Genomic DNA, 12508 nt, shown 5'->3' with positions numbered 1-12508 from the left:
GCTATAAGAAAAGTGGCTGAGGAATCCATGAAGCAAGCCAGTAAGCAGCATTCCTCCATGGCTTCTTTTCTTCTTCCGCTCCTGCCCTCACTTCCTGATAGACTGTGATACTGAAGTGTAAGATGCACTAGACCCTTTCCTCCCCAAGTTACTTTGGCCATGGTGCTTTAGTGCAGCAGCAGAAACTATAACTGAGACCTGAGACAACACAAGCCATGTTGCCTTGTGTGTGTGTGTGTGTGTGTGTGAGAGAGAGAGAGAGAGAGAGAGAGAGAGAGAGAGAGAGAGAGATTAAGAAATTGATGCTCAACAAAGATGAGTCAGTTTTCCAAATCTTTGAGCCAGATAATGACCAGAAGGAACTGTAGCCAAGGACTTCTGACTCTTGCTACACCTGCATCCCACCATGACAGCCAATGATATGTGGCCAGTTTGCAGAGAAGAAAAAGCACTGCCTAGGGCAGCCCTACAGATGAGATGTTTGGAAAAGGAGGGATCTGGAACTGTGACTTTCTTTAGGTATAGAAAGAATCCTTTCCTTTTTTTTTTTTTTTTTTTTTTTTTTACAAACTCCAAATGATTTGTGAAGACATCAGGGTCTCTTTATGTTTTTGTTTGTTTGTTTTAACCAATAATGTCAAGAAAGATAGTGTAACACTTTCCAGGCTCCAAGTGTTCTCCTTACTCACAAGCAAAAGTGAAAGTGGGCCATTAGGAGGTTGTAAAACTGGCCCTGGGACAAGCCAACAGAGAGTGTGGGATCTTGTGCTACACTGTCCTTCAGCTTCATGCTCTCTGCCATTTGATTTGCTGATAAGTCCTGGATATATCACCTCGGCAGCTGTGATCGTGACAAATGAAAAGCAGTGACTTTTTGAGTGTGCCTCAGATGTATACACGTATTATAATACTGGCAAAGTGCCTCCTTTGAAAATATAGTTGGACTATCACTTTAACTTGGGGTGCACAAAACAGAATCAGAAGACACTCTTCTACATTATAGTGAGAAACTGGATTCAGCTCCCGATAGATGATGACAATTGTGGTGACAAAAATATATTATTACATTGATTACTCCCTTGGGGAAGAATTGTACTGTCCTCATGTGACATATTTTACAATCTTGTGAACAGCAGTTTGGTGATTGAACCCTTGTACAGGGGCAGCCACGGCTGTGAGATATACCAAGAGTACAATTCAGCAAGTAAACTATGTGTGTCCATCATGCACAGGAGTGATCAATGGCCTGACCTGGCCTCCCAAATCTCAACCTCCATTCCGACCTCAGCTAATAAAGTCCCAGTGTCTCTAGGTAAATACTAGAAAACAGGCTACAGAACTTTCCCAGAAGAAACTACATTTGTCATGTAGTCATTGGCATTGCTGCCTCATTCTGTCTGTTTATGTTGAATTAGTCCCTGACCAATACCATCTAGCCCTGGGCTGTGGGAACAGTAATAAAACCTGCCTCACCAAGCTATGTCAGGAATAACTTTGAATTGTGCCTCTATTTCTCTGCTTTTTCTCAATGAAAACTTCTCCCAAAGTATTGTTTAGGCCTGCACTGGCTAATATGGTTTCCATTGACTATATTCTGCCTATAAGCATTTGAATGGCAAGTCAGAAATTATACACTCTGTATAAAGTACGTACTGGCTGCCATAAACTCAGTGCATTAAATGGCTCAATATTTTTATATCAGTTACATGTTATAATACTTTTAGGTTATTAAATGGTACATATTCAAATTTAGTTTCACCAATTTCCTTTTTCTTCTTTAGGTGGAGTGTACAAAATTTCACACGCTACTTGTACAGCTCACATTGTATTTGTACCAGAGAGTTCTGGTATTTATTATTGTCTTGATGTCCCTCCACCTATGATGGGTATTTAAGTCTCAGCACTTTATCTAAAAGGTCTACTTCCTGCCTAGGGATCCTTTGGGTTTTGTTTGGATTCTAAGAGCAGCATGCCACTTGTAGCACTTTTGTTGATGTTTGTTTCTCTTCTTGCTTCATCCTCTTTCCTTACCAACACTTCCTTGTCTCCTTTTCTGCATCTTTAGTATCTTTTCATCTGCTTTTTCTATGCAAACTTGTTCCCCTGTAGCTCTAGTCTGAGGGGCTTTGAACATCATATGCAAAGACTCGCCCACTTTTGCATTGATAACTAAAGAACAGAAATATATTTCGGTGTATTGGAAGCTGAGATCGCCAGGAACAAGGACCAGTAGCTTGGCTATCTGGGGAGTGTCTGATCCCTGCTTTCAGGTTGGTAGTTTACTGCTACATCATTACAAGGAAAAGGGGAACAGATCTTCATGTGATGATAGACAGAAAGGCAAGCACAGACTTCCTCTGTCAAGTTCTATGTGGGAGTATCATGGTACTCATAAGGACAAAACCCTCATGATTTAATCACATCTTCAAAGTTCTGCCTCTTAATACATCACATTGGCAACAGCTGACTGTGACGGTGGGGGCGGGAGGGGGATCAGAGAGCACAAACAAGCAAACAATGTTGTATGTTTGTTTCCCCTGTTGACAGAAGCTCCATGGAGCAAGGTCTTTTCTGTTGTTGGTCTACATCTTTTCACTAAGGTCTCCAATCTATGCTTGCCATAGTTCAGAGATACCGAATTGGATCATTCCACCAGATTCTGCTGTAACCAGTTCTGTGTGTTTTAAAAACCTGTTCACTAATTCTGGGTATAAGAATCACTAGGGAGCTTGCCTAAAATATAACTGTCCTGACCCCAGCCCCTAGGGACAGAAATGTAGTAGATTCTGGGTGGAATCTATAACATTTCTTAACAAGCTCCCAAGGTGATTTTGCTGGATAATGCAAGCACACCTTGCCAAGTTTGTCTCACTGTCTCAGTGTACCAGGTTAAGTTAATTTCTCTATTGCTCTCTTCTTGAATGTTGTTTCATGTATATCAGCAGAATGTGAATCACTTTGGAACCTAAATATAGATCTCCTAGCCCCACTTCAGAGCTTGTGAATCAGAACTTCCACGGTGAGTCCAAGGAATCTAGTTAAAAAAAAAAAAAACAGACCTCCCTTGGTGCCTCTGCTGCAGCCAGCCTTCTGCAGTCTTCTACTAGCCTTTGAGAGTCCCATCTGGCCTTCCAGACTCTCTGAGAAGATCGGAACTCAGGAGCAAGTGGGTGTTTTCTTTGTCATTTTAAGCCCATTTCTTCATCTGTCCCTCAGTGTTCAAAACTTCTGGTCAGTACGCCCAGTCACTGTAGGATGAACTCTGAGGGTACTCACAGATGCCAGGTACCTTTGCAACATGAATATTGACCATTGTTGCACAAACATCTTGAATGTTTTCTAATGGAAGACAGTAAGTGTGGCATAGCTGCCTATCTTGTTTTGGTGGGGATGTCCTCTGTCATCCTTTCTGACAGGAATTTAATGTTTTCCAGGTCAGAACAGACAACATGGCATACTGTCCTTCCTCATTGTATTTTTACACTCCTGTTCAACCTTTCCCTTGGACCAGTATAGGAGGGCATGCTTGGCTGGCTTCAAACTCGAAGTGTATTTCCTGGGCTCCAGAGAGAAAGTGAAAGGCCTGCCACCTTTGCCCTGGGGCCTACCTGGGCTGTACAAGTTGCTGAGGGCAGGGTTTTCCTTAGGCTAGACTCTGGGGTCAGTAGCCTTGTTCCACTCCCATTTTAGTACTTTCTAGGGTAGAGCTCTTAAAACAGAACCCTTAAATATTACCAAAACTTGAAACAAAATGAAGTGGTGGAGACTGGCCAAGTGGTTAGTAATAGAGTATACCAAGAAATGATATTCCCAGAACTTTATCCTTGGCCTAGACAGACAGCAAACTTGCGGGTTGTAAAGAGTAAGTCCCCTCCATAGCATGCCTACTCTGGACTTGAGCTTTAAATGCTAGCCTCTTTGAATATGGTAGATTTGTTTGTGTTCCTTGCAGAAGGCCGGCTCATGGCTCACAGGAAATCTAAAAACTAGTGGTGTCAACCCTGTATGCCTCAGAGGCCCTGCAGCCCTACTATGTGCTCCATGTATTTGCATTTTTGAGTTTTGTCTTTGGATAAGTAGCAGATTTCATTTTTATGCCAGATAAGAAAATCCCTCAGGGAAATCCTATTCCCAGGTGACAGCTGCTTCTTTAGTGTTTTGAGGTGAGGACTAGAACACTAGAGAGCATGAGCTGTGATGTAGTAACAAAGCGATGTGAACTGACCCTAGAAATGTATAAACAAGAGACATGTAATGAGTCCTGACAGTTCAAGGACTGAAGGAGACTGATCTTTTTCCCCCTGCCCACCCAGTCTTCATACAAATGTAAATATGTCTCTTTCAACAAGTTGCTGAATGTGGTTTTAATTTATAAGTTAGAGACAAGCCTTGCTGAGTGTACATTCAGGACTGTGTGTGTGCTCTCTCTCCCCCCCTCCTGAGCCTCCCCCATCTTTTTTCTCCTCCCATCTCGCCTCCTCCCTGCCCTCCCCCTCTTCTCTTTTTCTCCCCATTTCTTTTTCGAAGTCACAGGTTTCATACTTTTTGAACTGAACATTTCCCTGTCACTTTTCTTCCAAAGACATCCCTGACCCCATTGTCAGAGGGCTTTAAGACAAGAATAGCCTGCTGTATTTCTTAAAGACGTTTTTGAAGTTCCCAGAGGAAATACATGTGGTTTTAAAACATAACTGAGTGAGTGGCTGAGTCCACACTGAGATTGAGATTTGAAGAGCCTGTCACTACGGCCGTATCATACTTTATACAGTGTGTGCAGAACCCATTGTTGTTATTTATGACCCAGTCTGCCTTCCATTGTGGACTTCTTCCAGCCTTGGGGAATTTACATCATTCCTAATAGCAAAAGGCTTTCTGGTTCCCACAGAGTTGTTCAAAGCCTGACTCATGTTCCTTATGTTAATTGTTCAGCTCTGAAAATACAGCATTTACAGGGTGTGGCTGTGAGGGGAAAATCAACTGTATTTAAAGGGTATGCAGGACATGTTTAGAAGTGTTTCACATATAAATCTCCATCACTCCCGATCTCTCTCAGCCTCCCCTCTTTTGTCTACCCCCCTCTGACTTAACTTATTCTTTTTCCAAAAATTAATTTTAGGAAACAACAAATTAAAAGAATGACGCATTACAGTGCAATATAATCCAGTATAGCTAGTTATACTCTGTTGACTGACAATTAAAACCAATTTAGGTTACAAGTGGACATGTGTTTGAAAGAGTCTGGCCCATGTCTGAAGCACAGGCATGTCCCAGAGCTCAAGGACCCTCGTAACTTAATGTTGTGAACACCGATTAAATCAATTCCAGATACTCTGTAATAATAAATACTAGTAGTTGCCATCCTTCAGAATCTCAGGGACTATCACTAATCACTCCTATGTAAGCCTATGTAAAACAAAGATCAACTAATAGGAACCAACTGGCCATCATGGTTACAACATTTTATATGAATTTGATGGGGAAGAGTACTTGAACATACCAGAGAACAACAACAGATAACACCTTATCTGGGCCATCAGCTTCTAACCTAGGGGAAGAAATTCCAAAAACATTACATCGGTCAGCTCTGGCAAAGGTTGGAAGAAATTTAAATTTTGTAATTATCTCTTTATGAAACTTCATGGGTATGTTTTTTAAAGATAGATAATCTGTGTATTAAATGATGGCAGTGACTACTAGAAGAAGGCAGAGACTCCTAGTTTTTTTGGTTGTTGTTTGTTTTCTTAATAACCAAGATTTAAAAACTCCATTTAAAAAAAAAGTACCAATATTAAAAGGTTTAACTTGATACTGTTTTAAGGCTAAGAAAGGCTATATTGGTAAATAGGGAAATGTGGGGGAAATCTCGGTATCGTCAGGATACTGGCTGCTGTCTTCTCACAAGCTGCTGGCACGGGGATTCTGCCCTTTGGGGCAAAACAGAGACCAGATATTGTTCTAGATGGCTTGGGATCTTCATGTTTCACATTATGGTTTTGTATGTTTGTGGTACATACTAATTCATAAATTGTGTAGACAAGAATATAAAACTAGTTGTGACACCAGAAAATCCCAACTGAAAACAGTTGAAAAAGCCTAAAACAGGAATCTGTTTTATTCCGTCTTTACAGAAGTAAAGCTGTCTGCCTGAGCATTCCTGGTGTAACTGTTTTCTCTGGTGTTAAGCTAATAGACCTTGTTTGAACCTTTGTTATCTTTTGGACTAGACAAAAAGAACCTTCCATGGAGTGTCTGACTATTTTGCTGAGTGTGCAAAGAGTTCTCCTTCTCCTGCTACAAAGTGCAAGAGAAACGCTCTACAAGAAATGTAGGTCCAGCATGTTTCCTCTTTCTCATTTTCTGACCACCTGTGTAGCTAGTACAGCAGAGGTCTGTTGAGTTATTGAGAGTGTATGGAACCTAATCAGAAGCCCCTCTGCCATTGGAGTTTCTACTGGCCCACAGCCACATATTAGTACATGTCCTTCCCACCTTCCTGTTGCTCTTGTATTCTGGACAGTGGGAATAGACTCCTTGCTTCACAGGTGTGTGTGTGTTGCAAGGAGTGATTAATTACAAGCTCTTTGAAGATGAAAAGCACCTGCTAGTGGTGTGTTTCACACAGCTCGTGAGGTAACTGCAGACCTAAAAACTGCATTCCCTTTGTGAGAAGTTTGCTATGACTTTAGTGTAATTATGGCAGTCCTTGGGCCCCTTACTGCAACATATTTATGGGTTTTTTTCCACAAAGCTTAGCCAAAGTCAATAATCTAACTTCGGTGCTTGATTTTAGTGAATGAAGAAATTTCTTGCTATTTGTGAATGTATGATTGTCAACTCCTTGCCAAAACTAAGGGCTTTAGTCTTTCAATTTTCTGTGAAGTTTCTGTCCTGCCCTGGAAGTTTGTTTTATAGTTAAAGTTTGTCTTTTCTCATGTTTCCTGTAGAAGAGGGAGATAGATAGATAGATAGATAGATAGATAGATAGATAGATAGATAGATAGATAGATAGATAGATGATAGATAGATGATAGAGTAAATATGTTGTACTTTATTTAATGTTAGTTGTGTGACTATTTTCTAGGACTGACCAAGTCTGATTAACTGAGACTTATTCCCATAGGGCTGATAAATAAACCTGGCACCTGCTGAGTAATACCTTAAAATGTAATGAGGGAATTTTCAGATTAGTATTTACTTACAACTATAAACCATGTGTGTGTGTATTTGTGCATATGTGTGGATATGCAGACACATCCTGTGCTTTGGATGTACGTAACCATTCCTTCCTAGTAAAAGTCAGTATATCAACCCCAGGGAGTATTTGACTCTGACATCTAAAACATGCATACCTGTTTGCTTTGGCTAATGTGATTCAATTTTAAAGTGATTCTACCATGAATCCTTTGCTGAACCAGCAATGAAAACTTAAAACATATCCTCGTTTAGTGGGAAATGGGGAGGATATTACTTAATCCAGTCTGTATTCAACATATGCTTTGGGGATTTCTTAGATATGCTGGGGCAGGAACCAGCTGGCACATGCCTTGTTCTCAGGTGTAACAAGGGGGGTTTGGAGGAATCCATGCCAATTGTGAACCTCACATGCCATACAATCTTTATTGTCTGTTTTAGTGTGAGAAGAACGAAAGCAAAAAACAATGCTGAGAGCAAATCACAGACCAGCACAGACCTTGTGGGAAGACCTAGTGACTCAGTCATTGCTTTGGTACCAAGTAGGAGGGATGCCTCAGCCATTCTCCTGTCAGAAACCATGGGTCAAGCACAAGATGATGTAAAAGCAGCCAAGAGCCACCGGGGGCTTCCTGTTCAAAAGCTGGAAAATGTTTCTCAGACTCAGCCAGAAGACACTAGCAGCCAGCAACAGCCTCATCCTGGGGAGTGGTTAAAGACGGGGCTTCTAAGCAGGAGCCCTGTGTGTAGCTATGAGTCAGCATCACCAGGTCCAAAGCAAAGTCCACGAGCAGCCAAGACACAACAGAAAAGCAGGAACTGTGGCTCTGTGGAAGACTCTGGCCACCGCAGGAGAGTTTCTCTTGGAAATGATGGATTAATCCCAGGAGATGTGATGGTGGAGGAGAGCACAGCTGTCAGTGTTTTGCCAGCGTTAGAGTTGTCAGATACAGGGTTGCTTTTGAATCAAGATTTGGCAAAAGCCACAGCTAAAGAAGAGCTACATGCTTCGGAAAACTTCTCCTCCAGACACCTTATGACAAACAACCCAGGGCTGGCGCAGCGAAACCGCTCAGCTGCAGTTGATGAAAGATTAGCTACAGTTCAAGGCGGCCCAAGCAAAAAAAGAAAGAAGCTGCAAAGTTCTAGCAGAGGATGTAGCGGCAAGAAAAGCTTAAGTATATAGTTCCTGGGATTTGAAAAGAATTGGGGTAATTACATTAAACAAATATTTGGAGGCTGGGAGATGTCTCAGCTCTTAAGATCACTTACTACTCTCGAAGAGGACCCAGGTTGAGTTCCAGGCATCCACAAGGTGACTCACAACCATCATGAATGAACTCCAGATCCAGGAGACACAGCACCCACTTTTGGCTCCCATGGGCACCAGGCATGTACATGGTATGCATACAAACAAGGAGGCAAAACACACATACACATGAAATAAATCTTAAAAAAAAAAAAAAAAACACAACTGTTTGTGTTGGAATTAGTCTTCACAGTCACCTCCTGGAGGCTGTTTGTCTAATAGGCTTGTTACTTTCTCATCAAGTTTATAACTGTCTCTAAAAAAGATTGTATTGACAAAGAGTCCTCCACCTGGCAAGGAGTAAGCAATGTCTCAGTAATGTTGGGCATTGTCACCCCATCACTGTGAAGATCTCCTGATGGGATACAGAGAGACAGTGCCATGGGCTGCTGGCCAGTTCTAGTGCTGCAGTCCTCTTGCTCCTCAAACCAAGGAGTACCTGACAATGAAAATAGGTTAGTGGTTTTTTTCATGTGGTTCTGTGTGAAATACAGGCATTGGAGCCTTTGAGGAACTAGGATTCTGAAAGAACACTAAAGTTAAGAATTCCCTAGGAGTTATTTCCTCCAGCCTGGCCACTATGGCTTCTATCCACTGGAGCCACATGTGGACATGTACACCACCACCACCATCACCACCCCACCCCAGTGCTCCCTTGGACTTGTAGAGCATTTAGATTGGGGCCAGTGTGTGTCACTTAGCTCCCAAGCACTACTAAGGGATGGACACAGCACCTAGGCAGCTGTTATAGCTCTAGTTGCCAGAGATGTACATGCAACAGCTGGGTTCTGGGTAGCATGGGTCTGACCCTGTCCTCATTCACATCTCCAATATTCTAGTTACAATTAGGACAGAGCAGAACCCAAAAGGAGCTCAATGGCCTTTCCAGTTCCCAATTGGAAAAATCCACAGGGTATTTAAATATTCTCTTTGTTTTTATAGCTGCCTATCAAGAAAGACAAGAAGCTTAAGTTGTCAGCCTGGAAGTGTCCTCTGATAATCCCAGCCTCAGAGGGCCAGAAACTGCTTGCTGGTGTTCCTTTACTTTCCCATCTAGACTTTTTCTTGAGAGTCAACTTCAAACCATTGAATCCTCAATGGAAGTATGGGCATTATACACCAAGATGCAGCTCACTCAGATCCTAGAGTCAAAACCTGTCCTATCAGAATGATGGGTGCTTCCTACTCCAGAACTAAGATACTCTGATCCGGAATAAACAGGGTTTTAATTCTTTAATGGTTAAGACCATAGTCAGTACTTAATTACACTTAAATGAAGAATTTACTTGCAAGAAATGTTTTGTTTTTCAAATCTGTTCTGTTGTAGAAATAATGATTATTTTGACCAATGAGAGGGAAAAAATAGTATGTTTGGACTGTATGTAGATGTATTCTTTCTCACAACCTTTTATGCACAGTGGATTTTAACAGGATTAGCAGGGAATGGCTCTGTGCTCCCACACTGTGGCATATGTTTAAGGAGTTTTCTTCGCCTTTAAGCATTTTCCTGCAGTATATCTGGAACACCTCTGCATCTTTTGTTTCTTGAGTGGTTTTACAATTCTTTGAATATACAGACAAAGGGGAAAATTAATCCCGAGTGTTTTGTTATATATCAGGTGGGATATTAAATATTATTTGCTATTGGGAATTATGAGTTTTTTATATTCTTAACAATTGTAATAACTTGGCATTTGAAAGTCTGAGATCCTATCAGTGTTGATAGTCACAAACAAGTTCTTCAACCCTTTGATACTCCAAATTAAACTTATATTCAGGTCCCTATGATTCTGACACTTACAGGTGTCCATCCAATTCCATTAATGTTATTGTAACTGAAGAACTTTCTCAGTATCTGGGATGCTCAGGGTCTGGGATACTAAGCCACCTTCGTGTACTTTTACGTGACATTTTAATAAATGTGAGTTGGTTAGGTCTTTTCTTCTTCTCCTCCTCCTCCTCCTCCTCCTTCTTCTTCTTCTTTTCTTTTTTCCCTTTCCCATTTAAAATCCTCTGGTGCTATCCTAGCACTCAGCAGGCAGATATCTGAGTTTGAGGCCAACCTAGTCTATATGGTAAGTTTCTGGACAACCAGAGCTATATAGCAAGAACCTATCTCAAAACAAGCAGATATAATCAAAAAGTGTGGGAACAATCTGAGATTTTTCTTGTACAGTTGCTTTTCTTTGCCACTGGAGGTTAACTCACCAGATATACATGTGATTCTTTAAGTATTCAAGGTCACTTGGCACTAGAAACAGAGTAATGGCTACATGCTCTTGTTCCCTTATTTCATGCTAAAGAAATATCGAAATGCATTTCATTCTTTAAAAAGACTCATGGGGCTGTTGGTGAAGTGGGTGCTTTGCATGCGAAGGACTCTGGATTTGATTCCTAAGGTACCAATAAGAAAGAAAAAGGCAGTCAGACAGACAGACAGACACACACACACACACAATCTGTATTTTGATTTTTGTAGCTTCTCAGCATGAAACTTCTCGGAGACAATGATGGGGTCTTAGTATAATTGTTTTATGTTTGATGTCATATTTGGATTTCAGCAAAGATTGTTACTATCAGTGGCCTCTGGCTTCAGAAAGAGCCCTGATTGAAACAGACACCTAGGGAGGGAAACATCTGTGCCCAAGAAAATGGCCCAGGATCAGTGGCGGTGTTCGTGTTTCCTTAAGCTCCTTGGCAGACCTTACTGTAATATTTCCACAAAACGGTAGTGAATGGCTCTCAGAACAACAAGCAACTTTTCAAGAGCCAAAAGCCTCCCTGTGCAGCATGCTGGGACTAGAATATGGAAATTGTTTTAATTTCTTCTTTTCTCTTATGAGGAAATCACTACATTTGGTTTGTCAAGACAAGAGAGTTCATTCCCCAGTATTGAAACAGCGATGAACTGAAACATGTCAAAGCAAGTTTAAAAAAAAAAAAAAAAAAAAAAAAGGTCAAAACTAAACTGGTTTCTCTTAAATAGCTTGAAGCTTTCCACAGTACAAAATAAATTAAGCATTGTAAAATGAAGTTAACTCAAGTAATCACTCAGTACAAAAATCTAACCAAATATATCATCGGTCATGCAGTTCCAGAGTATAATTAAATTCTCAGAAATCTGCACAGAATTCCCTCTAATTTGGTTTCCATATATATTTAACAAGACAAGGAGAAAATGTGTGTCAATAAGTAGCCTAACAGGTACCTCAGATGAATGATTTTTTTCTATATCATGTGGATTCAATCAGACTGGGCTTTGAGTCTATCCAGGTGAGTTTCATCGGCAGCAGAATATCACCATATTGCATTATAGTTTCCATCACCAGAGATTGGGAATTGTATTTTATTGAAGCAAGACTCAATGAAACCATGCATTTGGCTTCCCAAAGCATCTGATATGTGCTAATGGATGGTAATTTGACAGATTCTCAGAGTGAGTTTCCAGGTGAAATTGGATACTGCCAAATAGCCAAAAGAACCATGGTCCTCTCATTTAAGGAACTTAAACAGTCTGAATGTCCACAGAATAGAACCATTTTTGCAGTGAGAATGTACCTGTTTTATGGATAAATATTTGGGTTTTGTGTTGTTTCATCCAAATTTCTTACTTGGCAGGGGTGGTGTGGGGTCCTCACTAACTAGATATGTAGCTCACACTAACCTCAAAGTCTGGGTCCTGCCTCTTCTAGGAGTGTGAGTGTGTGTGTGTGTGTGTGTGTGTGCGTGTGTGTGTGTGTGTGTGTGTGTGTGTGTGTAAGAAAGAGACATGCTGTTCAAAAACAAGGGAACTGAGCTCAAATATGCATATCCAAAGCACCCTTTTCTGAACATGTTATTCTTAGTTATATTCTGCTTGCAAGAATTTCTTCCCTCCCATGGGCATTTCTTGGGTTTTGGAAATCTTGCTAAGTTAAAGGAACCATTTGAACCACTACCCTTAACGATGTAGGTTTAGAAAACATAGTGAGAAACATTAAGATTAAATTGACCCTTAAGGTTCTGGGC

The 12508-nt window shown here is 41.0% G+C and overlaps 1 protein-coding gene across 2 annotated transcripts in view; it reads left to right on the top strand.

Moving 5' to 3' along the window:
- Positions 1-8657, top strand: part of Slx4ip (SLX4 interacting protein) — a 144464-nt gene extending 135807 nt beyond the window's left edge. Inside the window, exons 6-7 of one of the 2 annotated variants that reach the window (XM_051183289.1) lie at positions 6225-6325; positions 7633-8657. In XM_051183289.1, coding sequence (XP_051039246.1) covers positions 6225-6325; positions 7633-8377 — 846 coding nt within the window. In that variant the 3' untranslated portion in view covers positions 8378-8657. The remainder of the gene's footprint in view (positions 1-6224; positions 6326-7632) is intronic. The other variant, XM_051183290.1, reaches the window with a different exon arrangement.
- Positions 8658-12508: the final 3851 nt, after the last annotated feature.

The sequence above is a fragment of the Phodopus roborovskii genome, unplaced genomic scaffold, assembly GCF_943737965.1.
Source record: "Phodopus roborovskii unplaced genomic scaffold, PHOROB, whole genome shotgun sequence".
Lineage (NCBI taxonomy): Eukaryota > Metazoa > Chordata > Mammalia > Rodentia > Cricetidae > Phodopus > Phodopus roborovskii.
The sequence above is the reverse complement of the archived record's forward strand: the minus strand, read 5'-3'. Positions and strand labels throughout refer to the sequence as shown.